The sequence below is a fragment of the Silene latifolia genome, chromosome Y (assembly GCF_048544455.1).
Source record: "Silene latifolia isolate original U9 population chromosome Y, ASM4854445v1, whole genome shotgun sequence".
Taxonomy (NCBI): domain Eukaryota; kingdom Viridiplantae; phylum Streptophyta; class Magnoliopsida; order Caryophyllales; family Caryophyllaceae; genus Silene; species Silene latifolia.
Window position 1 is genome coordinate 61,246,583 of NC_133538.1, and position 27,264 is coordinate 61,273,846.

The following is a 27,264-nucleotide window of genomic DNA, read 5'->3' on the forward strand; positions in this document are numbered from 1 at the left end:
TTCGTCGACGGTCCTGATATCCTCAAAACAATTGGGCCCTTTAACATGATTCAACACGATTCTCATAAAATACAGCTCTCGGCAGTTCGGTGGGACGTGAACCAGCCTACCAATCGTAAACCCTTTTTTTCCAAGCTTCCAATGCCACTCCTTCTTCTTCCAAACAAATTTAGTTGGGAATTGAGAATATAACAATTCTTTTGCAACCTACATATCCCGTTGTTCATAACTATTGCAGCCCATCCAATTCAAAAACTGCGATACTCCCATTGATGATTTATCTACAACGTCGTCAATGAAATCATCAGCATAAAAAAATAGGTTGCTCATCCGGAAGGTGGTACTGCAGCCTTTCAACAACAGGAGTCCTATAATGAATTTCAAAACCAAATAACCTCCAAGCAGCTTCACATGCGGATAGATATCGACAGTCGTAAAACCTCTTAATCTCATCAAATCGACCAGGATCCTCCTCATTGCGACGCATATAAGTTGACTGCATCGTAACTCGATCAGAGCCCTTGTCAATATACTTGAAGAGATACTTAATAGATCGAGATTGATTACACCATTCGACGTTGATATGAGCCCGATATTTCAATAACAACTGAGGGTTATATGGAATGGCCAATTCGTTGCCGAGAGGTACACCATCTTTTTTCACCGTAACTCCTTTCTTGCTTCTCTTGTATATAGGATAACCCTCACCGTCAACCGTTTTTCTTTTAGTACACGGCTTTGGGTAATGTTTTGAGCAGTTTTCCCCGACCATACACGGTGATGATAACTTTTCTTTACCACACGGGCCATGGAGCATGTACTCACAAACAGCAGCATGTAAGATAGGTTCCTTAATCGTATCAGGAATCTCGCCAGAAATGATTTTGTAGACATCTGCAGCTTCAGGGAACTTGTACTCTCGATGTAGGAACAATAGTATATGCGCATGTAGCAGACCACGTTTTTGAAATTCAATAGTATATACCACTGCAAAATAAATATTTGAAATGCATGAGATTATATCCGGTACTGTGAAATAATAAATAATGGTTTAAATTAAACGGTTAACTTTAATGTGTACCTGCTCTAGCTTTTCCAAAAATATGTCGATCTTTTAATCCCTTATCAACTCATCGAGCTTAATTTTGAAGACGCGACATAAAATATCATGACGATCCTCCGATCTCAATCCTCTTTTAGTAACGAATGGAACTATTTACGGCCACTTGGTATTACACATGAATGTAATGAATAAATCTGGATAACCGAACCACTTGCAAATAGTCATGGTGTCAAGATAATTCACTTTCTTCCACTTGTCACCACCTGAGAAACTCGCAGGGATAATATACCGAGCACCGGCAGAAGATGGATCAATGTCTCCTCTCCCAAGAGCATTTGAAAGGTTCTTGTAATTATCTACCTGAAGTCGTTCTTGGTTAAAACGAATGTAATTGATCCTATGCGATTCAACCGTTATATAACCATCAACTAAAAACTGGTGAAATGCCTTTCCAGATAGTAACAACGTTGGAAATTCAATATCAGGTGATCTGTCTTGTAGACGATAGGCAAACCACTCCCGACACGTTGTTTCCTCACGCAGTTGATCGCTTGTGCTCACCCCAATAAAAGCTTCACCGTGAAGGATACCCAACCGATAACCATCATCCCCAGATGGGAATAACAGAGGATATTGGAGTGGAGTCTATAGAGGATGTAACTTAGATATCCGCTGCAAACCACCACATGACTTCTTACCAATAATATCCCATTTCTCCATATTTGGACCGATATCCCCTTCAATCAAAGCCGCAATCTCGAAAACCGTTGGACGATTATACGTTCTTCCATCTTTTTCTCTTCTGGAAAAAAGTCTGATACTCACTTCACTGTCTTTATCTATAGACAATTTATCCATAACCATCTTAAACATCTTAGCAAGAGGATTGTATTGGTAAATCATATTTTTTAACAACCGAATAAGATCATCGCTAAACCTAGAGGGATCGTTGGGACTGCATTTAAAAAAAATAATAATAATTCAAGATTTTTGTAATAAAAATAGATACCTGATGGCGGTTTTACGATTATAAACTTCTTCTTCAGTGTCATATATATACAATTGACAGAACATAGGGCTTGACTCTGCAGGCGGCACTAAAGTACCTATTCGATGAACGTTTTGACCTCCCATCCGAAAAGTGTAAGGACCTCTACCTTGATTGATGGCATGATCAATTTATTTACCCATAAAAGTAAAGGAAAACATCGAATTATAAGCTCTGATGTTTTCTCTAAAATGCTTGCTTAACCGATGATGTCCATTCAAAAGAGACTTAAGGATATCAGGTGGCTCATGTAAGTATGGGAGAAGACCTTTACTGTCCGAACAACATAGTGAAAATTTAGGACGTCTTGTACCACGATTTTTTTGTTTTCTCTCCTCAAACCACATTTGCGCCTTACATTTTTCACATTCATAATCTGGATCTCCAATATCCCAATATCCTTCCCAATCTTGTAAAAAATAAATTATACGTTAAAATTTGGCACGTAATAATTATTATGTACAAATTCAGTTAATGACTGACGTCGGATTAATAAGTTTAAAAATATACTTACTATCATTAATTAAGTCAAAGGATGAGGTTTGTTGAGTTCGTGAACATTCTCCAAGTGAAAAGAATGAATTTATTACATACCGATATGGGGTTTCTTCATTTGGAGTTATAGAAGGAAGAACTTCATTTAAAGATTCACCATACTCAGCACATAGATCTCTTACCAATCGCTCAATCACGTCTGTTGGACTACATATTCCTCCTAAATCACGTTATTATAAACAAGTATGAAGGAATATGATACTGCACATGACAAACTATGATATATAACATATAGAGATAGATATATACCTGTAGTGGTGAAGCTAAGTGGTGTAGTTGGGGGACTCAATTGAGAAAAGACATGACTAACATTACCAGTACGTTTTTTAGTTGAAAACGTTTTCCTTTTCTCTCTCGCCGTCTTCGCCCGTAACTGAGCAGGCGTTACAATGAGAGCATCGGGAGGTGATGACATAGGGCTAAAAATCACATTACTTGATCGTAATGTGATTGAGTTTTTTTTACGTACATGTCTTCTTGTATTTTGACTTGGGGTTTGGGAAACTGAAAGTTTTTTTAAAAAAAAACATTTATTAGAAAAGTAATTTGCATAGGTTTGATTTAAAAATGTTTTTCCTTAAATAAAACTAAAACATAATAAATTGTAAATATCAAAAAAATAGCGATGTACCATTTGTAATGTCAGAGAGCGGCTTACGGGTATTTGACATTGGATGTTGACTTGCATCATAAATATCTTGTCTTGTCAGTTGAGTCGAATCAACTATAATGTGCAAACATAAATTAAATGATAAATTATACAAATGAAAATGTACAAATCGAAAATGTTAATATGAAAATATGAGACGTTTATAAAATGAAAAAAAAACCGAGTCAACTCCCTACAAATACACGATATGGAATATAATGTTTTGGACTGTAGGAAATGGGCCGTAGTGAAGCTTTGTTTTCAGCAGCCCATAAAATCAGATCCAATAACAATAAAGTGAAACCCTAAAAACCTACTATATAAAGACCTCATTAATCATAATCAAGCCTCTCTATTTCCGCCTCCTCAAATATACGCCTCCTTCATCCCCTCATCACCCTCCCTCATCAATCTAGATCATAAATCCGCCATTGGAGATCGAATTTCCGTCATTCATCTCTTCATTCTCTCAATCAATATTATTTTCCACCTACCATATCCTCTCAATCAACATCTCATTCTCCCTATTTCAGTGCCTCTCCATGTCACACCGTAGCTTTAAAAAAAATAGATCCGTAAAAAAATGGTTAAAGATTAAAGCTGGAGATCGTCCTCAAATGGTTAAAGATCAAGCAAGACTATTTCATGGTGAAGAATTTAAGTCCGCTGAAAAATGGAGAGCAAGATTCTTGATGAAAGGTAGACAAAATTACTTTCCTCCTCTTTTTAATGACATGCAAGTAAACATATAGAAATAGTATCACCCTTTTGTTAAAAAAAAAAAAAAATTACTGTGACATGCAAACATAAATTCCGACATAATACCTTCAAAGTAGGGTCCTATTTTTTACCAAAAAATAGGGTCCTATTTTCTGAAAGTATATAAAATTAGTTTGTGGTTCTTATGCAAAATAAAATTTTTAGGTTAAAAATATGTAGATCTATGCTTTTAAATTTGTAATTTTATTTTATTGTTGATTTCAAAAAAAAAATGTTATTCCACTATGTAAAATTAATGTGTTTTTTTTATTAAAAAAGTTTGTTTAGATGATAAATAAGTAGATCTATGATGAACAAAATTAATGTTACTTTTTTTAAAAGTATTTTTTTTATTTTATGTCGATTTTAATAGTCGCAATAATTAAATTTGGTTTATTAATGTTCATTAATAAAATAAAAAAAATTGCCGAATGTATGTTAAAATTTCTGTCGATTTTACGTTTCGCAATAAACCGATCTAGGGTGTCAATATTGATTAGTATATTGTTTAATTTAGTTATTAACATATGGACTTTGTAATGAATTATTATTTTGACATGTTATTTGTGTTTTCTACGAATTATTAAAAAAAAATTATCTGCAGCTTTTTTGATTCATTACTATGTAATTTTTAATGTTACTTTCACCATTTTGATTCACTTATTTTTTTGGTTAACTTAATCCACTATGTTGATTCAATTATTATTTTGGTTTATTTAATCTGTAGAACAGTGTAGAAGATTATAACCCGATCAGAAATTAAAACCGTGTACGAATCCAATTCCGTCTTACCTAACCCAATTATATGTCATCTGACCCAACACAATTAAATTTCACCTAGCCCAACCAAATCAATTCTGACCTAACCCATTTTAAATTGGGTTTTACCTGAACAACCAAATTTGAGTATGACCTTACCCAAACTGAATCACCCCCAATTGTGTCATGGACCTTATCCAAATTGAATCACCACCTAAATGGTTTTACCTAATTTATCCTGATTTTATCAACCTCACCCCACCCCAATCCAACCCAAACATAGGTTGACCCGACCCAACCCAACCCAACCAAACACATGGGTTGACCAGACCCAACCCAACCCAACCCAACCATGGGTTTGACCCAACTCAACCCAACATGAGCTGACCCGACCTAACTCAACCCAACATGGGTTGACCCGGCCCAATCAATAACTTGGGTTGACCCGACCCAACCAACCACTTGGGTTGACCCGACCCAACCAACCAGATGGGCTGACCCGACCCAACCAACCAGATGGACTAACCCGACCCAACCAACAACCTGACCCAACCAACCACATGGGCTGACACGACCCAACCAACCACATGGGCTAACCCGACCCAACCAACCACATGGGTTGACCCGACCCTACCAAAATTGCGATTTTCGACTGCTGTTTTTATCGGTTTGTTTTTGTTAAGGGTAATATTATTATTTTGATTAATGGTATTATAGTTTCGTTAATGGACTTTTATAATGGAATTTCAGGTAATTGATCCAGTTTTTGTTCCTTTCAATACCACAATCTCAGATGCGAAGTGATTGTAGAGGCAGGGGTAGGTTTTCCGTCTAAATTTATGCGAAGTCAACTAAGTGAACTATACATCTCGACTTTTAGTTAATCCTAAACACGAAAGTCAAACTGAAATTGACCAACAATAATGGGTCTGACTCGTGCTTGTAAAAGGGAATGACCTTACTTGACCCACATGGGTCTGACCTTATTTGACCCACATAGGTCTCACCGTAGTTGGAGCACATGGTTATGACCAGACTTGACCCACATAGGTTGTATTTTAACCTGAACAAATGGGAGGACTTGAACTGAATTTAATCTTGTATATATATATTTTTTTCATAGAAATAGACCTTCTAATATTGCACTTACAAATGGAGAAATTCGCTCGATGCATGACTGCACCATTAAGTTAAGTTCTTATCTTTTGTAGTAATTTTTATTCTATAGTAAGACCTTTGAATTATTACTCTTTTTTCGCTTACTGATATGTGCATATTCATACATTTTATTAGCGGTTTTGGCACGTATTTCTATGCGTAATTGTTAGCTTTAAGCTATTATTTCTCCCGAAACGGTTTACTTTGGATTTCCTGTGTCATTATTGTAGGAATGATCAGAAGTAACCTAAATCAAGCTTTTATCTGTTCCCGGGGGCATTTTATGGAAACTATGAAGTTAGAAGCTCGGAATTCGATCGTCTTGGAATGCGTGCATGAAGTTGGAGGGCTGTTTGTTAGAGCAGAGAGAAGCTGCTACAGCGCAACTGGTCTATCGACCAGTGACTCTAGTCTATCGACCCAGGAGTTCAGCAGAGGAAGGAAAGTTGCCAGCACTGTACTGGGCAGTTGATCGACCGCGTCACCTGGTCGATCGACTCTATTTCGAGGCTGCGGTTTCTTTTACACGTTTGTGTTTTGAAAGCCCACTTGTAATTTATCTTTTAGGCAGAACTATTATTAGTAGAACGTAACAAACAACTTAGGTTATGCTTTAATTTTTATTCAACAACTCAAGTTTTTAGACCTAGTTTTTAGAGGAAAGCGAAACGGAGGCTACAGATTACGATCAATTGTTTGTTCATCAAATTCTTTAGTAAACTTTAATTCAATTTTAATCTTCTCTTATTCTTGTTTATTTATTTCTAGTTTCTTCCAATTTATATTTAAGCAATTCAATTTTAATCCCTTAGTTTTTTTAATTCTAATTCAATCATGTCAATTTTATTCCGTATCTTTAATTTTGCAATTGTCATATTCTTAATCATGCGTCGCTAAATTCCTATGCTAGGAATTAGGGAATCCATGGCGTTACGAGTTGCTATTATCAAGTTTAGGTTAAACCCATACCAGCCTTATTTACTTTTGTGAGATTTTACCCCTTTGCTAGATTGAGAGATTAGCGGAGTTAGATTTCTTACAAGTAATTGGAAAGACTAGTGGAGCGAAAGCAATCTAGTTTCATTCTAGGGTGAAAGAAGACCGAGAGGCTTAATTCAAATAGAGACTTAGAGGACCTATTTGACATCCTGAGATGGTATTGGACAGACCTTGACTTACTTGACTGACCCTTAGGCCATGGTGAACTGAAGTTCCTAGCTGCTTTTTAATATCTATTTTAAACTTCATTTAAATTTCAGTAATTAGTTTAGAATCAACCAACCAAAACCCCCCCAACAATTGTTATTTCAATAGATTAAAAATAGAAAATAGAATTGATCTTGTCTCTCTGCGGTTCGACCCTTACTATCACTAGCTATAGTTTTAGTTTGGTTTATAAATTTAACTTTGATACAAAACGACGGTATCAAATTTTGGCGCCGTTGCCGGGGAGACGGTGTAATTGTGTTTGCTTTATTTTTAGTTTATTTTTCTTGTCTCAAGGAACTTTGGTTCCTTGAGGCCGTTGCTTACCTTTTCCTTCTAGTTTTGCTTGTGCACAGTTAGAAGAAGATTTCGAGAGGAAAACTTGAGTACTCCCGATTTTGCTACAATCATGCCAACAATATACGATCAGTCTCAACCAAAGGTACAAGATATTCCTCAGGGATTTAGCCTCCCTGTTCCTACACAGGGGACTTTTGATATCCACCCCTCTCACATCTCTTTAGTGGAGCGGAACCTATTTGGGGGATTACCAGATTAAGATCCTGGGACGCATATGGAGATCTTCACGGACTATTGTTGTTCCATATCTGTACCGGCCGGAGTGACCCAAGATGAAGTAAAGGAGACATTAATTCTATACTCCTTGAAAGATTCTGCGCGTGAATGGTACCACTACCTTGATAAGGTAGCAGCTGGAGTTACAAACTGGACATCTACAAAAGATATTATCCGCCTGTGAAAACCAATGCTTTGAGAAGTCAAATCACAAATTTCCAGCAAGGACCCGATGAGGAATTACATGAAGCATGGGTCCGTTTCAAGAAATTAGTTCGATCAGTTCCTCACCACGGTTTTCAGCAGTGGTACCTTTGCAACCAATTTTATAATGCCTTGTACGATGACTACAGAGTCATCCTTGATGAGGCTGCAAATGGTAGGTTCCAAAACAATGTGGATTCTAATAAAGGTTGGAACACTATTGAGGAGATGGCAGTTCATAGAGCTGAATATGGGAGTTCGCGTGGGAATTCGCGAAAGCCAAGTGATGAAATGAGTGCCGTTGCGGCACTTGAAGCATCTATTAATGCCCGGTTCGAAAAGCTCGAGTTTTCTAAGACTTTCGAGAAGAAAATTGAAATTCCTGTTCATAACTCAAATGAGACCGCGGAATTAAGAGAAATAGTCCAAGCTCTTTTGGTTCAAGTTACGAAAACAGAAGAAGCTAGGATTGAATCTGCAAGGAATTTTGAGAAGCAGTTGGAGATTCTAGCGGCTAACCAAGTCGCCAATTCTTCAAGCAAAAGTGAGGTTCCTATCGAGACACTTAATGCAATTCACCTTCGCAGTGGTCTCTCATATGAAGGTCCTGATAAGCCAAGAAAAGACTGGGAAAATGATGAAAAGTCAGATTTAAATTCCGGTATGAAAACAAACTTTACTGCCAGTGCCAGTGGTCGATCGACCAACAACATCAGTCGATCGACCAGAATCTCTGAGACGAAAAAGGTTCTGACAAGCAGGAACTATTTAAACTCAGTGCACTTGGTCGATCGACCGAGCCCCATGGTCGATCGACTGGGTCACCAGTGCTGAATGAAAATCCGTCAATTGAATTGCAAAATACTTCAGCTAGTGACGATTTGACGGAGATTTTAAACATTCGGAAGACGAAAATTGTCGACCCTACGACGAGTGTTGCGGTCCCGTATCCGGAGCGTTTAAGGAATACAAAGTTGGAGCGTAAGTTCGGTAAGTTTTTGGAGATCGTCAAGAATCTTGAGGTAACCATTCCTTTCACTGACTTAATTACCCAGGTACCTTCTTACACTAAGTTCATGAAGGATATTTTGAATCGTAAGAAGAATTTTAATGATGTTGGTACTATTGCTTTCACAAAGGAGTGTAATGTTCTTTCACGATGCAACATACCACCTAAATTAAAAGACCCGGGTAGTTTTTCGATTCCATGTACTATAGGTAACCATGAATTTGGGAAAGCTCTTTGTGATCTAGGGGCCAGTGTCAGTGTTATGCCATATTCCGTGTGTGAAAAGTTAAATATAGGTAACCTTAAGGTGACCAATATGACCCTTCAGATGGCAGATAGATCGATTCAGAGACCCTTAGGTATTTTAGAAGATGTACCCGTTCGAGTGGGTAAGTTCTTTATTCCTGTCGATTTCGTCGTTTTAGACATTGCTGAGGATAGTCAGATACCTATTATCTTAGGTAGACCATTTTTACATACGGCTGGGACCGTGATAGATGTCAAACGCGGAGCCTTGACTTTGAAGGTAGGGGATGACACAATTGAGTTCAGTCTTGCTCGCACTGCGACTGAACCTGGTGATGATGATACATGTTATTCCGTTGATATTGTTGACAGGGCTGTTAATTGTAACTGGAGGGAATCCTTAGCCAAGGATCCTCTAGTTGATTTAACCCTTTTAGATGAGTGTGCAGTTAATCCAACAAAGAATGCCGAGGAGCTAGATGTTTTGGAAGCAGTAATGGAAGGCCACGAGCTCACAGAGGAAGAAGATGAGATGATCATAAGCTTGGCCAACGCAAATTTGGTAAACACTTGCTATGCCATTGAAGCTGATTCTGCCTATGCTGTTGAGGTAAAGGTGCCAGAGCATAAGCCACTTCCTCCAAATCTTAAGTATGTCTTTTTAGATGATACGGAGCAATACCCAGCTATTGTTAGTGCTAAGCTTGACGATAACCAGCTTTCTGCTTTGATGTGTGTACTTAAGAAAAACAGGAAAGCTTTAGGTTATTCTTTGGATGATATTAAGGGCATCGGCCTTGACATTTGTATGCACATAATTGAGCTGGAGGAGGGTCACAAGCCTTACAGACAGGGTCAGCGCGAGCTGAATCCGAAGATGCAGGAGGTTGTCATGGCTGAGGTGATGAAACTACTCGATGCAGGTATTATTTATACAGTTGGCAACTCCAAGTGGGTTAGCCTAGTTCAGGTAGTCCCGAAGAAAGGAGGGACCACTGTGGTACAAAATGAGAAAAATGAATTAATACCAACTCGAGTTGTAACAGGTTGGCGGATGTGCATTGACTACAGACAGTTAAATGCCGTCACAAAAAAAGACCATTTCCCCCTCCCCTTTGTTGACCAGATGACTGAAAGACTAGCCTCTAATAAATTTTTCTGTTTCTTAGACGGATACTCAGGGTTCTTTCAGATCCCTATTCATCGGGATGATCAGAGTAAGACTACATTTACCTGTCGACAAGGTGTTTTTGCATACCTCAGAATGCCTTTCGGATTGTGTAATGCCTCAGCTACCTTTTAGAGGTGCATGATGGGGATTTTTTCTGATTATATAGAGAATATTATGGAGGTATTTATGGATGACTTCTCAGTTTATGGTAATAACTTTTATCGTTGTTTAGCTAACCTTGATAAAGTCATGCAGCGTTGTATTGATATTAATCTTGTTTTAAACTGGGAAAAATGTCAGTTCATGGTCAATGAGGGAATTGTGTTGGGACATTTGATTTCCGATAAGGGCATACATGTTGATAAAGCAAAAGTGCAAGTGATTGAGCAACTACCTCCTCCTGTGAATGTTAAAGGAGTGAGGAGTTTCCTTGGCCATGCTGGTTTTTATCGGCGGTTCATTAAGAATTTTTCGAAAATTGCTAAACCACTTACACAATTGCTTCTTAAAGTTGCTGTTTTTGAGTTTGCTGATGAGTGCCTTTTAGCTTTTAACAGGTTAAAGGAGGCTTTAGTTTCTGCGCCAATCATTCAGCCGCCTGATTAGGACCTCCCATTCGAGATTATGTGTGATGCTAGCGATTATGCGATTGGTGCAGTCTTAGGACAGCGGAAAAACAAAGTTTTGAATCCCATATTTTATGCGAGTCGAACTCTGGATGAGGCTCAAGTTAATTATTACACAACTGAGAAGGAGCTTCTAGCTGTAGTTTTTGCCTTAGATTAATTTCGGTCTTATTTGTTGGGTTCCAAGGTTATTGTGTATACTGACCATGCAGCGTTGAAGACTCTCTTTCTTAAGAAAGATGCGAAGCCGAGGCTTCTGAGGTGGATACTCCTTTTGCAGGATTTCGATTTGGAGATCAAAGATAAGAAGGGTGCAGAGAATGTGGTGGCTGACCATTTATCTCGTCTGCAGCTGACAGAAAGGGAAGATTCGTTACCCATTGATGATTCCTTTCCTGATGAGAGTCTGTTAGCTATTACCAATTCAGGGTCTTATCCACCTCCGTAGTTTGCTGATTATGCTAATTTTGCAGTGACAGGTAAAATACCACCCAAGCTTTCATGGCAGCAGAAGAAGCGTTTGCTTATGATGCTAGACAATACTTTTGGGATGATCCATTTGTTTTCAAGGAATGTGCAGACGGTCTTATCCGGAGATGTGTGCCTCAATGGGAGGTCAAGGATATCCTAGAAGCTTGCCACTCTTCTGTCTATGGTGGTCACCATGGTCCGTCTTGGACTGTGGCTAAGTTACTCCAATCTGGTTTCTATTGGCCAACTTTGTATGCAGATAGTCGGAATTTTGTTGCTGAGTGTGATGCTTGTCAAAGATCGGGGAATATTTCAAAGAGACATGAGATGCCGCAGGTAGGTATTCCAGAGGTTGAGATTTTTGATGTCTGGGGCATTGATTATCCAGGACCCTTTCCGAGCAGTCAAGGTAATAAATATATCCTCGTAGCCGTAGATTATGTGTCCAAATGGGTAGAAGCTGTTGCTACTCCTCATTGCAATGCAAAAGCCGTGATTAAGCTATTTAAAAAGATAATCTTCCCTCGTTTTGGTGTCCCTAGGGTTGTCATTAGCGACGGAGGCATGCATTTTAAAGAAAAAAAACTTTGTGCTATGTTGACTAAATTCGGTGTCCAACATCGTAGAGGTTTGGGGTATCATCTCCAAACTAGTGGTCAAGTTGAGACTTCTAACCGAGAATTGAAAGAAATGTTAGCTAAAGTTGTTTCTAAATCACGGAAAGATTGGAGTCTTAAGTTGGATGATGTCTTGTGGGTTTATAGGACCGCGTTTAAAACGCCAATTGGGATGTCACCATTCCGATTGATTTATTGTAAAACATGTCATTTACCTGTTGAATTAGAACGTAAATCTTGGTGGGCAATTTGCCATTTGAATTTAGATCCTAACCTCTCTCATGAGAAACGTATGGCGCAGTTGAATGAGTTAGAGGAATTTAGGCTGCTGGCCTAGGATAATGCTAGGATCTACAAGGAGAAGACGAAGCGCTGGCACGACAAGAGGATTATCAAGCTCGAGTTCAATGTCGGTGATAAGGTACTCCTTTTCAATGCTCGTATCCATTTATTTCCTGGTAAGCTGAAATCCACGTGGAGTGGCCCTTATACGGTCACAGCAGTGACAAAATTCGGATCAGTTGAATTGGAGACCTCATCTGGAGACCGATTCAAAGTGAATGGTCAATACGTGAAACACTATCACGGTGCATTTAATTTGTTGGGCAGGTCGAAGTACTATACTTTGACCCACTTTTAGAAGCTGCAAATTGAGGTAAGAAGGTCGTGCGGGAGCTCTTAAACCAGCGCTAACCGGGAGGCAACCCGGCTTGTAATTTTCTTGTGTAATTAGGAACTTTACCGTTTATTTAGCTTACATCTCATTAGGAGCTTTAGATTTATTTTAGTTTAGTTAGCGATTACTGTTATGGGAAGACGTGCGCCTTTGTGAGTGTTTGCAGGTAATTATTTTATGCAAAGTGCGTAGAGTGATATGCTAGATGATTGTGAAAGAAAGGCGGAAGTTTGAAGTTAAAAGGGAATTTTTAGCGTATGTGACTATTTCTAGTATCCTCAGTCGATCGACCAAGTGCATCAGTCGATCGACTGATTATTATATGACGCCAACAATCAGGAACTGTTCTAGGAGAAAGACCAGTCGATCGACCATACTAGGTAGTCGACCGACCACGACACGACATCAGTGTTTTAACAGGGAGTTTTTATTCTAATTTATTTCCTTCTTTCCTTAATTCATTCATTAACAAAAAAGAAAAAAGAAAGAAAAAAAAATAAAACCCCTTTTAACCTTTCTTCACCTCGCGATTTTCTTGCTCAATCTCCCCTTTAATTTTGATTTTCTTGCTCAAAATCTCCAAGGTTTCATCAAAGGTATGTTTCTAATCATGTCCTTTAAATTCGACTTATGCTGAATATTTATGCCCAAATTCGAGCAACCTCACATTGTTTCGAAAAAATCGATTTGGGGAAAATCGGTTTGGGGCTAATTTCTTGTCGAATTTGTGCTTTAATTGCGTTTGTTATCCTTTTCCCTTGATTTTTGAGCCATCTCAGCGACTAGGAGGGGTTTAATTTCGTTTTCCCCAAATTTTTCTAAACCCTAGTTTGATGATTGATTTCTGATTGTAACTTAGGGTTTATTAATTTTCATTGTTCAAGATTTTGGGAACCTAGTTGTTGAGTTCGCTATTTTTGTGAGCAGAAGAATGCCGAAAGGGAAGAAGGCAGTGGACCATGGGCAGCCCAGCTGTAACACCCGTGAATTTCCCATTTTAACATTTAAAATTTATTAAACCGTTTAATCATTTTATTATATATTTTTGAATTATTCGATTTAATTAATTTTATGACAAACACGATTTTTATAAACGTATTATATAAAAGCTCATTTTTATAAAAGTACGTATTATTAAATTATATCTTTGAGTCATAATTTATACAAGAATAAATGTATACATATTTTTGGTCGGATAATAATAGCGACAGTAATAATAATAATTCCCGTCTTAGTTTCCGTCTAGTAAGACCGTCACATCTCACCTTGTGCCTGCTTTAATCCGGACCAACCAGGATTCGACAACTGGCTCACCTACCCTCTTACACCCACCTTTAAATATCCCTTTTTATATATTATTATTATATATTATTATTATTATTAATTTTTGTTGTTGAGTGATGCCGTGAACCCCACCCGCATTTCTTTTCTTCTTCCTTTCCTTGCGTTAAACAACAGCAACAATCAACCGAGCCATACTCGCCATTTTAGCCGACACTCAAGCTCAGATCCTTCTCCATTTCTCAGCCAAATTTCATAATACTTACTCCATTCTCTTCCCCTTTCCGTCCTTCAACTTTCTAGGTAAGAAAGTTGCGGTTTTGTAGAGCTATCGAGGTGACCCGTCTTAAGGGGTGTCGCGGTTTTGAGGTTAAGGCATTCTTAAATCGGCGGGGCTGTTGAGTGAAGGATTAGGAGACTTTGTCTTTGCAACATCAAGTTCGGCCCTTGCTCGTTTGTGTTGCGGCGAGTATTCTTCGGATGCCATTCGGAACATGCTTGCTGATGTTTCACTAGCCATATCCTTGTTAACAAGCTAGAAGACACGTGACCTATTTATGACTCGCAACTCAAGCAAATTTTTAGACAGACTAGTACGAACCCTGGAGGAGAAGAAGCACCATGAGGTAAAGCTGAAAAGTGGGTTGATATTTTGGTCTGCAAGCTTATGGAGTTGCAGAATTCCTTGACTTCATCTTGGCCTAAGAGTAGTTTTGAGTCGAAAGCGTATTCTTTGAAGAGCATTCAAGGTAACGGTGATGGGATTACTCGACATTATGTTGAATCTTATATGTGCTTAAATGTGTTTTTACTCTTTTATAACATAAAGTTGTTGTCTTGACGGAGTTCGTGTGTTGTCCTTTGAGACGGTTTTATTCGAGTTTTTACTTATCCTTTTTGAGAAAAGTTGGTACCTTTGGATTCTTGGTGAAGTGGGTAATCATGTTGGGTAATTTTTTTGGATGAATACTATCATTTCCATGCTTAAAATTTCGTCTTAAGACGGACGCAAAACTGGACATAAACCGTGATAACAGGGGCTGTGCTGGGGCGTTTTTGACGCGATTTGTGGGTTGAAATGGTTGTTGGTTCGAGTCAATTTGATTGCTCATATCTTGTGTGCATATACATGAATGAATATAGCCTTTTGTTTGGATAAATTCTGCCTTGTAGCATGCTTAAAAACTTGTCTTAAGACGGCCTCATGAATTGTTAGAACAACCAAGTATAAACAAGTGGATGATGGGTGATTTTCTTGGACTGTTTTGAGTCGATTTCACCGATGATCTGTGCCAATTATTTAATTTCCATCTCGTGTGAATATCCATGTATGTAATGGGTTGGTTGTATGTAAGAAATTCCATTCTTTTCATGCTTAAAATTTTGTCTTAAGACGGTCACAATTGAGCTTCTTTAACCGTGAAAATGGGTTTTGTCGGGCTCTTTTCGCGGGCTGTTTTTGACGGGCTCTTTATGCTAAATTGAACCAATTTTCTTGTGTGTGTCTCAAGCATATGTACATGTTTGGATTGGGTCTTTTGTACGGGTGAAATCTGTCTTGGTTTGGCCTAGGAAACCGTCTTAAGACGGCTGGACAAAGAGCGGGAATGCTGTGTTTCCTGCTGTACTTTATGATGTCGTGTATTGTTGCTGTGTGCAGGGGCTGTGGTTGAGCAGTACCGGGAGTGCGGCCAGGCCGTGGCTGGGCAGGTGCCGGTCATGGCTAGGCCGTATCCGGGTTAATTTTTATCCGTGAAATATTTTGTTCGGGTTTAATTAAATTGAATTTTCCGTCACATGATTTATGTATCTTAAATTCATTATTTGGCCGTTTATTTATATATTTCTCACATGAATCGTAAATGTAGAACTTATTGTTTATTCAAGTCATAATTATATGGAATGTCTTCATTTAGCTATAATATGAGCTTTAATTCATTTATTCTCATTTATTTATCGTAATTCAAATACGAGTAATTTATCCCACGTGATTAATTGAAATGGGTCGTATTCTTGTAGAAATGCCATAATGCCATCGTATATGCTTGATTTACATTTACGCCCTACTTGTGCTATTCTGGCAAGTACGGGTTTAGCCCACTTGTGTTGTTCTGGCAAGTGTGGTTTTGGCCACTTGTGCTATGCTGGCAAGTGAGCCTGATCTTAGTCATTCCGCCACTTTCGTGCTGTTCTGGCGATTGGGGTACTCGGTCTCCATTAGTAGTCGAGTCTTGGGTGCGTGCTGTGCTGGCGCACGTCGAATCGGGATGTACACCCGAGAATCTGCAGATTTAGACTAGGACCGTATTATTATCGTAGTCCTACCCGGGGAAATTATAGTCTAAGAGTAGTAAATGTCTTGCATTATTTGGATGGTTACTTTGGTCATGTCTCCTTGAAATACGTGCTCGTGGCTAAGTGGTCGTGTCTGTTTCCTTGTCTTTCTTCTCCATTTATTTTATTGTTGCTTATGCCTTACTTACTTGTTTATTCCATCATTTCTTTTATCCTTGTTGGTTTAAACACGTATGATCCCATGTTTAGTTATAAGTCGATTTACTCATAACTTATCTAATATGATTATTTGTTCATGTTCTTTGTTATGTTCGTTTTGACGTAATGTGGCTGGGAGAACCCTGAGTTACTCCCCACTGACTGTGGCTTTCATGTTTACATAAATGACAGGTTTGTGAAGATGCATTTGTGGGGTTTAGACGTGTGAGCTAGCAAGCACCTTGGACTAGTAGTCGTTTTAGTAGGATTGTTTAGACTCACCTTTTATCACTTGTCATTCGAGGGATATAATTTCCCTCACCTTGACTATCACGTTTGTATAATTTAATCTTTATTTCCGCAAATCTTTATTTGTGTTTTGGATTTTAATGAACCCGCGCTTTAAATTTTTAAAAGTTTCAAAAATTTTCTAATTTCCGCTTGAATTTATAAGTTATGTTTTCCGCGTTATTGCGGGGGTTCACAGTTGGTATCAGAGCCTTTGTTGCTCCCGACGCACACACGTGTACCCCAAATTTAAATGTGAACTTGACCTTGAATAATGAATGAGAGATGGGTAGACTTAAGGACCTAAGGTGGTAGTCTGTAGTGTGTTTGCTCTTTGTTAGGTTCTAACATGTTGTTGATTGCCATTTAATATTTGTTGTGCCCTTGGATCAATGACCATGAGCTTACCTACATGAAGATCAAGATTTGGTGCCTATTGCCGATGATTGAAGATTTGTTCAACCTTTGAAGAATGCTTCTACTTCCTCGAAGATGTTTCTCATCCTTTGTGTACCTTGCCTTACTCTTTATTTCTTGGTGCTTATCTTTCTTCTAAACTCTCTTCTGTTTTACTTTGAAAGTTACTCTTAGACTCCTAACTTGTCCTTTGTTCCTTGCTTATCCTCCCTTAAACCTGGTTTTGAGAGGATTGATATTGGAAAGACTTAGGTGGTGTGATGAGACATACTTGATGATTCTTATACCTAGATCCTTGATAGAGTGAGTATATTTGATTGGTGGATTTTTTTGTGTCAAGTGTGAGTTGCATTGGTTACTAAGGTTAAAGAATATAGTTTCAATTTATGGTTTTAGGAACTTTGAGGTGGCAAATTGTTGTTACAATTAAGACCTTGTTTCTTGAGAACTCGATGGTAAGTAAAGTTCTAGGATATCGGATTTGGAGGAATATACCTTGAGATGTTGATGACCATAATGGATGGGTGATGCGATTTGATATTAGTTGGCTCTTGAGAGTTCTTGAGTTGAGAGAGGTTTAGTATTAAGAAGTCCTTGTTATCCTTGTGGAATATTTGAGAAATCCTTTCTCGGAATTTAGAGAATGGAATTAGGACCCTTGATTGAGGATCTTACCATTTTGAGAAACCCATGGTTGACACTAGTTGGATATGAGTATAGCTCTGTTGGAAACCTTGACCTTGATCTTGTGGAAGTTGTTTGTATATGTTTGAGGATTTAGAGTGATGAGATCACACTTATTGTGGAGTACCTTGTTTCATGGAATGACTTAGGATGAAGTAACATGAGTGTTTTGAGGAAATCCTTAGTTAGGAAGTTTTCGGAACCGTTTAGGATGATGTTGTATTGGAGGTTTGAGTATCTGGCGTTTCCTTGTTGACTAATTTTCCTTTTTCCTTGATCATAAGCGTTACCGTTCATACCCCTTTTCCTTGCTTCATCATACTCCTCTTATAAATTTGATGCTGGTAACCTATAAAGCTCTATCTTTTACATCCTTGTAATTTCGACTTCAATCCTTGCCCTATGAAATTCATCATAGCTCTTTAGATTAGTTAGGTTTGAATCCTTTTAGCATACTTGCAACTATGATGTCTAAGTTACTTTTCACTTCGTAAAACTTCTAAACTTTCAAGCTACCAGTTTTGATTCGTTGTTAAAAGTTGATGTTACTTTTGCAAAAACTTACCTATTTTAAAGATTTGAAAATGAAAATTTGATTCAATTCCCTATTTGTTCTTGGAATATAAACTTAATTATCATGATTTTAATTTCTAAACCCGAAATTCCTGTAAATTTTATCCAATTTCGGTTAACTTTGATCTGTTTATGATTTCTTGGTGAAAGTTTAATGTTATATTTTCAAGAATTTGACTCCCTTTTTAGTTTAAAAGTGAAATCCTTACCTCCATTTTGGCTTTTGCAAAAGAAAATTTGAGTAGATTATCTTTTCTTTTAATTTTTTTTAACGTTGACCGGATGTTAGAACTCGTTATTGGAGACGTTTGATAACTTGTTCTACGCTTGTCGGCGAGTAATTTTTGCTTTAAATTGTCTTTGACTTGGAAAGTTAGCGTTCTTGTGTGCACAACAAGAGCAATTTCGTTCCATGAATGAGACTTACACTTTTGAAAACTCTCCATTAATGTTTTTGAAAGTGTTTTGATTTTGATTTATACAAATGAATTACCTTTCGATCGATGTCAGTCGGAAAATTTTATTTGAAGCTTTTGAAAGAATTTTAATTCTTGCGATAAATGGCCTTTTAATGTTTTGGCTACCGATTCCAAAATTCCAGTTTTATTTTTATAACATTTCATTTTTACTTTCAAGTTTCGAGAACGAAACTTTTTAAAAGGTGGGGTGATTGTAACACCCGTGAATTTCCCATTTTAACATTTAAAATTTATTAAACCGTTTAATCATTTTATTATATATTTTTGAATTATTCGATTTAATTAATTTTATGACAAACACGATTTTTATAAACGTATTATATAAAAGCTCATTTTTATAAAAGTACGTATTATTAAATTATATCTTTGAGTCATAATTTATACAAGAATAAATGTATACATATTTTTGGTCGGATAATAATAGCGACAGTAATAATAATAATTCCCGTCTTAGTTTCCGTCTAGTAAGACCGTCACATCTCACCTTGTGCCTGTTTTAATCCGGACCAACCAGGATTCGACAACTGGCTCACCTACCCTCTTACACCCACCTTTAAATATCCCTTTTTATATATTATTATTATATATTATTATTATTATTAATTTTTTTTGTTGAGTGATGCCGTGAACCCCACCCCCATTTCTTTTCTTCTTCCTTTCCTTGCGTTAAACAACAACAACAATCAACCGAGCCGTACTCGCCATTTTAGCCGACACTCAAGCTCAGATCCTTCTCCATTTCTCAGCCAAATTTCATAATACTTACTCCATTCTCTTCCCCTTTCCGTTCTTCAACTTTCTAGGTAAGAAAGTTGCGGTTTTGTAGAGCTATCGAGGTGACCCGTCTTAAGGGGTGTCGCGGTTTTGAGGTTAAGGCATTCTTAAATCAGCGGCTGTTGGAGCTGAAGGATTAGGAGACTTTGTCTTTGCAACATCAAGTTCAGGCCCTTGCTCCGTTTGTGTTGCAGCAGTATTCTTCGGATGCCATTCAGAACATGCTCGCTGATGTTTCACTAGCCATATCCTTGTTAACAAGCTACAAGACACGTGACCTATTTATGACTCGCAACTCAAGCAAATTTTTAGACAGACTAGTACGAACCCTGGAGGAGAAGAAGGACCATGAGGTAAAGCTGAAAAGTGGGTTGATATTTTGGTTTGCAAGCTTATGGAGTTGCAGAATTCCTTGACTTCATCTTGGCCTAAGAGTAGTTTTGAGTCGAAAGCGTATTCTTTGAAGAGCATTCAAGGTAACGGTGATGGGATTACTCGACATTATGTTGAATCTTATATGTGCTTAAATGTGTTTTTACTCTTTTATAACATAAAGTTGTTGTCTTGACGGAGTTCGTGTGTTGTCCTTTGAGACGGTTTTATTCGAGTTTTTACTTATCCTTTTTGAGAAAAGTTGGTACCTTTGGATTCTTGGTGAAGTGGGTAATCATGTTGGGTAAATTTTTTGGATGAATACTATCATTTCCATGCTTAAAATTTCGTCTTAAGACGGACGCAAAACTGGACATAAACCGTGATAACAAGGGCTGTGCTGGGGCGTTTTGGACGCGATTTGTGGGTTGAAATGGTTGTTGGTTCGAGTCAATTTGATTGCTCATATATTGTGTGCATATACATGAATGAATATAGCCTTTTGTTTGGATAAATTCTACCTTGTAGCATGCTTAAAAACTTGTCTTAAGACGGCCTCATGAATTGTTAGAACAACCAAGTAAAAACAAGTGGATGATGGGTGATTTTCTTGGACTGTTTTGAGTCGATTTCACCGATGATCTGTGCCAATTATTTAATTTCCATCTCGTGTGAATATCCATGTATGTAATGGGTTGGTTGTATGTAAGAAATTCCATTCTTTTCATGCTTAAAATTTTGTCTTAAGACGGTCACAATTGAGCTTCTTTAACCGTGAAAATGGGTTTTGTCGGGCTCTTTTCGCGGGCTGTTTTTGACGGGCTCTTTATGCTAAATTGAACCAATTTTCTTGTGTGTGTCTCAAGCATATGTACATGTTTGGATTGGGTCTTTTGTACGGGTGAAATCTGTCTTGGTTTGGCCTAGGAAACCGTCTTAAGACGGCTATCCATTAATTTAAAAAGTCAATTTGTTGACTTTTCCCTCTACTATGCAACGGAAAACATTTTTTTTGCAACGGAAATCCGTCTCATAATTGACCAAACAGGTGCCACGTGGACCTCATTTAAGCAACGGATCATCCGTTGCAAATAATATACGTCCGTTGCATAAAAATTAGCAACACCGATCCGTTGCATATTTTTTCATTTGCAACGCCATATAAGCAACGCACCAGTTTGCAACGGATATCCGTTGCAAACTGTATATAAGCAACGGATTAGGGTTATTTCGCAACGGATTGGTCCGTTGCAAATAGGCCTTTTTCTTGTAGTGCGGGTTTAATTAAATTGAATTTTCCGTCACATGATTTATGTATCTTAAATTCATTATTTGGCCGTTTATTTATATATTTCTCACATGAATCGTAAATGTGGAACTTATTGTTTATTCAAGTCATAATTATATGGAATGTCTTCATTTAGCTATAATATGAGCTTTAATTCATTTATTCTCATTTATTTATCGTAATTCAAATACGAGTAATTTATCCCACGTGATTAATTGAAATGGGTCGTATTCTTGTAGAAATGCCATAATGCCATCGTATATGCTTGATTTACATTTACGCCCTACTTGTCTTTGTTACGCAAGTACGGGTTTAGCCCACTTGTCTTTGTTCGGCAAGTGTGGTTTTGGCCACTTGTCTTTGTCTTTGGCAAGTGAGCCCGATCTTAGTCATTCCGCCACTTTCGTGTCTTTGTTACGCGATTGGGGTACTCGGTCTCCATTAGTAGTCGAGTCTTGGGTGCGTCTTTGTCTTTGGCGCACGTCGAATCGGGATGTACACCCGAGAATCTGCAGATTTAGACTAGGACCGTATTATTATCGTAGTCCTACCCGGGGAAATTATAGTCTAAGAGTAGTAAATGTCTTGTATTATTTGGATGGTTACTTTGGTCATGTCTCCTTGAAATACGTGCTCGTGGCTAAGTGGTCGTGTCTGTTTCCTTGTCTTTCTTCTCCATTTATTTTATTGTTGCTTATGCCTTACTTACTTGTTTATTCCATCATTTCTTTTATCCTTGTTGGTTTAAACACGTATGATCCCATGTTTAGTTATAAGTCGATTTACTCATAACTTATCTAATATGATTATTTGTTCATGTTCTTTGTTATGTTCGTTTTGACGTAATGTGGCTGGGAGAACCCTGAGTTACTCCCCACTGACTGTGGCTTTCATGTTTACATGAATGACAGGTTTGTGAAGATGCATTTGTGGGGTTTAGACGTGTGAGCTAGCGAGCACCTTGGACTAGTAGTCGTTTTAGTAGGATTGTTTAGACTTACCTTTTATCACTTGTCATTCGAGGGATATAATTTCCCTCACCTTGACTATCACGTTTGTATAATTTAATCTTTATTTCCGCAAATCTTTATTTGTGTTTTGGATTTTAATGAACCCGCGCTTTAAATTTTTAAAAGTTTCAAAAATTTCCTAATTTCCGCTTGAATTTATAAGTTATGTTTTCCGCGTTATTGCGGGGGTTCACACCAGCAGGCAGGGGGCATCGAAACGGTCGCGGATTACGACGCCCATGGTCGAGTTAACTACAAATAGTCTACCTAGCTATCCGCAGGTGATTTTCTCCTCCCCTTCACAGAAAGCTAAATTTCTTACTTTGGTCGAACGGTATTCAGTTCAAGCAACCCGTTTTCTACATAAACCGACTTTAGAAATGCTAGGGTGTCTCGACCCCACTGTTTCCCTGCTAAATGGGATATGGATGTCAGGCTTGGTGGACATAGTTGAGTTCACATACCGTATTTTGACTATTGAGTTTTTCTCTTCCTTTGTTTTCGACAAAACTTCTTTTGAAACTGATAAAAATAGCTCATGTGTCTCTTTTAGGTTGTTTAATGTCACTTATTCCTTAACGCTCGCTGAGTTTGCTAGTTTTTTGGGTTTGTGTTTCGAGGGAAATACCTCGGAGTCGTCTGATGTGCATAGGGTTATGTGGTCGTGCATATCCGACCTGGACGGCCCTAAGAGGAAGGGCACTTCCGTCCATTTACCCCCCTTTTCGTTACTACTTTCGGCTGATGGGCAACACCATCTTTGGCCGGAAAGAGTCAAATAACATAAATACAATTGAATTGTCTATTTTGGCAGGTTACCTGAACATCGAGAGTCGGGTAGCCCACATTTATAACATTGCTTATTTGACTGCCTCTCACTTCAACACTATAAGTGAGGGCACCTCTCTGACTACTATAGTCTGTGGTGGGCTAGTGACTCATATAGCCCACCGTCTTGTTCCTGTCTTTCCTCGGGAGGAGGCTCCTCTCGACCCTCTTGCACGCTTCATGGACCTTGACTACGTCAAGTCCGTGAAGTGGGTCGATACTCGGGGTCGGTGGAAGATCGATTCTTTCATTTCCGACCCCATTCCTATCCTTGCCCTTCCTCCTATTTTACCCTTTACTACTGTTGAGGGGAAGACTCGACCGCCTTTGCCTAGCTATAGGCTTCCTATTAGGGTAGGCTCCTCTCATGCTTCCACCTCGAGAGGAGCTCGTACCTCTTCTTCACGGGTTCCTTCCTCCTCCACTCCTACTCCTGGGCCGGGTGTCCCGGCTACTTTTCGACCTCCTGCACCTATTGTTATCCCTGCGGTCATGGACCAAAGGGCGGTTTCACGTGTGTTGGGTGATTTATGCAGGAGCTTTGATCAGCATGGGATGGACATGGCTCTTGCCATGTACCCAGTTTATGAGGAGTTTTCTTGGACAGGGATGCTTCCACAGGGCCCATGGACTCACCTGTCCTTATTTGTTCCCCCGGAGGGCGGCTATCTTCCGAGGAGGGCTGCTGCTGCCGCCGCCACTACTGCTGCTGCTGGGGGCGACGACGAGGAGGAGTAGAGTGGGTTAGGGTCAGATGAGGCGAGCGGTTTCGGGTATGAGCCAGAGGAGGATCAGTAGCAGCTGTATGCCTCCCCTTTTGATGGCTGGTTTGGGGAGGCTGTATTTAGTGAGTTTCCATTTCTTTTTCCTTAGTTTCCATTTCTTCTGTAGATGTTTATATTCCTCCCTGTTATTTTGGATGCTGCTGTTGTTTTAGTTGATGAGCGCAATGAGGGCATTACGCGTTTTGGTTTGGGGAGGGTATATGCATATGCTTGTGACATTTGCATTATTTTACTCGCATTTTTAGGTCATGTTTATTACATTTTCGCATGCATTTGCATTTCTCTTAAAAAAAACAAAAATACAAAAATATCACGTTTACTTTTGCATGTAGGTCGAGTCGGAATGGATGTATTTTAATGATAAAATTGCTTTACGTATTGTCTCATTGCCCTTCCTTGCACTTTTAATGTCGTTGAGTATGTCACTTGCATAGTCTACGAGTTTTTGTTGGAATTTTACTAAACAAATAGACTTGACTCAATATTGGCAAACTACTTACAATTTCTAAGGTTAGAGCTTATTTAAAGTGGTGTCATTTATGACCGGTTTCATGTAGGAATGAGAGTAGTTACTCCTCGTAAGGCATATCACATAAATTTGCATAAACATGAATTTTATCTTCTTAATACCTGTATGCATTTGGTTTTGCGGTTTGCTGACACATGTGGAAGAGGTTCCCTTTATTTCATTTTGCCCATAAGCCCCACAAAAGCCAAATTTGTCTTTTTTGTCCCATAAACTACATTCCAAATTTAGCCACCCTAGCCGAGCTAGTAAAGGTAGTTATTCGGGAATATTATTTTGCGATTTGGTTTTTATTGTCTCGTGTGAGAAATGCATCAGTTTTGGGTGATATGTTGGGAAATGAAGGGAAACTTTGAATTGAAAATAAGAAAAAAAGAAAAAAAAAAAGAAACTGAACTGAAGCAGAGGAGGTTCAGGTCAAAAGGGGCGGTCGATTGACTGCATCACATGGTCGATCGACTGCCAGATCACGTTTTGAAAAAAAAAAGAGGCAAAAAGAAAAAGAAAGAAAAGAAAAAAAAATCACATGATTGGAATAATTTTTGGATGGTGATTTTTATTCCCATGTCGCTATTTATATTATTTAGGGAATTATTATTATTTTGGGAGATTGTGAGATTTGTGCTTTTGGTAGCACCGTTTTGATTTTCTCTCGAGTACGAAGTTGCGAAATTTTCAGAAATTTGGTGTTTAGAAGTTGCTTGCTCGGCTTTATCTCCTCTTATCCAAATTTATTTTAGCCCCTTCTTACCCGTAGCCTCACAATCCCAAATCGCCTCGGCATGTGTCATGGTCATTAAATGGTTGGAATGCATATGTACGGTTGTAGAGATTTTATTCATGTTAGACTGCATGCATGTTTTTATGGGTCGTAGTTAGGTGAGAGACTTATTTCAATCATTCTTCTATCTTGCACAATTAAATTCTCATCCTATTCTTAAATTTGAGTGAATGAGCGACCCGTGAGAGTCCGATATATACGAGTCTTGCAAGGTCGAAAGTTTGGTAAATTCTGAAACATGTTCAACTCGTTTGCGCTTGACAAAATGCTTGGATGTTATTAGATGCATTAAATTGGTTGGGCATCATAGTGTGTACTAGCTCTGAGAATAAAATCCGTTCCATTAGAAGTCTTTAGTCGAGTCTTAGTGCTTGCTTGGGGACAAGCAATGTTTGGTTTGGGGAGATTTGATACGTGCATATTCTATACACTTTATTAGCAGTTTTGGCACGTATTTCTATGCGTAATTGTTAGCTTTAAGCTATTATTTCTCCCGAAACGGTTTACTTTGGATTCTATGTCATTATTGTTGGAATGATCGGAAGTAAGCTAAATCAAGCTTTTATCTGTTCGTGGGGGCATTTTATGGAAACTATGAAGTTAGAAGCTCGGAATTCGATCGTCTCGGAATGCGTGCATGAAGTTGGAGGGGTGTTTGTTAGAGCAGAGAGAAGCTGCTACAGCGCAAGAATCGGTCTATCGACCGGTGACTCGATCTATCGACCCAGGAGTTCAAAGAGAGGAAGGAAAGTTGCCAAAGATCAGATTGCTTTGGCGATCGATCGACCACGTCACCTGGTCGATCGACTCTATTTTGAGGTTGCGGTTTCTTTTACACGTTTGTCTTTTGAAAGCCCACTTGTAATTTATCTTTTGGACAGAACTATTATTAGTAGAACGTAACAAACAACTTAGGTTATGCTTTTATTTTTATTCAACAACTCAAGTTTTTAGACCTAGTTTTTAGAGGAACGCGAAACGGAGGCTACGGATTACGATTAATTGTTTGTTCATCAAATTATTTAGTAAGCTTTAATTCAATTTCAATCTTCTCTTATTCTTGTTTATTTATTTTTAGTTTCTTCCAATTTATATTTAAGCAATTCAATTTTAATCCCTTAGTTTTTTTAATTCTAATTCAATCATGTCAATTTTATTCTGTATCTTTAATTTTGCAATTGTCATATTCTTAATCATGCGTAGCTAAATTCCTATGCTAGGAATTAGGGAATCCATGGCGTCATGAGTTGCTATTATCAAGTTTAGGTTGAACCCGTACCGGCCTTATTTACTTTTGTGAGATTTTACCCCTTTGCTAGATTGAGAGATTAGCGGAGTTAGATTTCTTACAAGTAATTGGAAAGACTAGTGGAGGAAAAGCAATCTAGTTTCATTCTAGGGTGAAAAAAGACCGAGAGGCTTAATTCGAATAGAGACTTAGAGGACCTATTTAACATCCTGAGACGGTATTTGACAGACCTTAACTTACTTGACTGACCCTTAGGCCATAGTGAACCGAAGTTCCTAGCTGCTTTTTAATATCTATTTTAAACTTCATTTAAATTTCAGTAATTAGTTTAGAATCAACCAACCAACCTCCCCCCCCCCCCCAACAATTGTTACTTAAATAGATTAAAAATAGCAAATAGAATTGATCTTGTCTCTCTGTGGTTCGACCCTTACTACCACTAGCTATAGTTTTAGTTTGGTTTATAAATTTAACTTTGATACAAAATGACGGTATCACTTACAATGCTTAAATTCTAATATTTAATTTTGTTTGATTTCAGTTTTCAATTTCTGTGTTTTCTTCGCATCAATTGAACAATCAATGATGGCACATCAACTAAAAGATAAGTGTTTCTTCTGTATTTATGTTGAACATTTATTAT

General features: G+C 38.2%; 1 protein-coding gene and 1 long non-coding RNA gene across 2 annotated transcripts; one reads left to right on the plus strand and one right to left on the minus strand.

The window, feature by feature from the left end:
• Positions 1 to 304: 304 nt before the first annotated feature.
• On the minus strand, positions 305 to 3,081 carry LOC141628176 (uncharacterized). The gene is made up of 5 exons (XM_074441347.1): positions 2,916 to 3,081; positions 2,706 to 2,826; positions 1,762 to 2,018; positions 1,267 to 1,635; positions 305 to 987 (listed from the first exon to the last, which is right to left on the minus strand). Exons 1-5 carry the CDS (start codon positions 3,079 to 3,081, stop codon positions 305 to 307), a joined length of 1,596 nt encoding a protein of 531 aa, XP_074297448.1.
• A 472-nt stretch (positions 3,082 to 3,553) lies between these two features.
• LOC141626393 (uncharacterized) lies at positions 3,554 to 6,728 on the plus strand. Its single transcript, XR_012535975.1, has 2 exons — positions 3,554 to 4,014; positions 5,584 to 6,728. It is a non-coding gene; the product is annotated as an uncharacterized LOC141626393 (long non-coding RNA).
• The last annotated feature ends 20,536 nt before the right edge of the window (positions 6,729 to 27,264 follow it).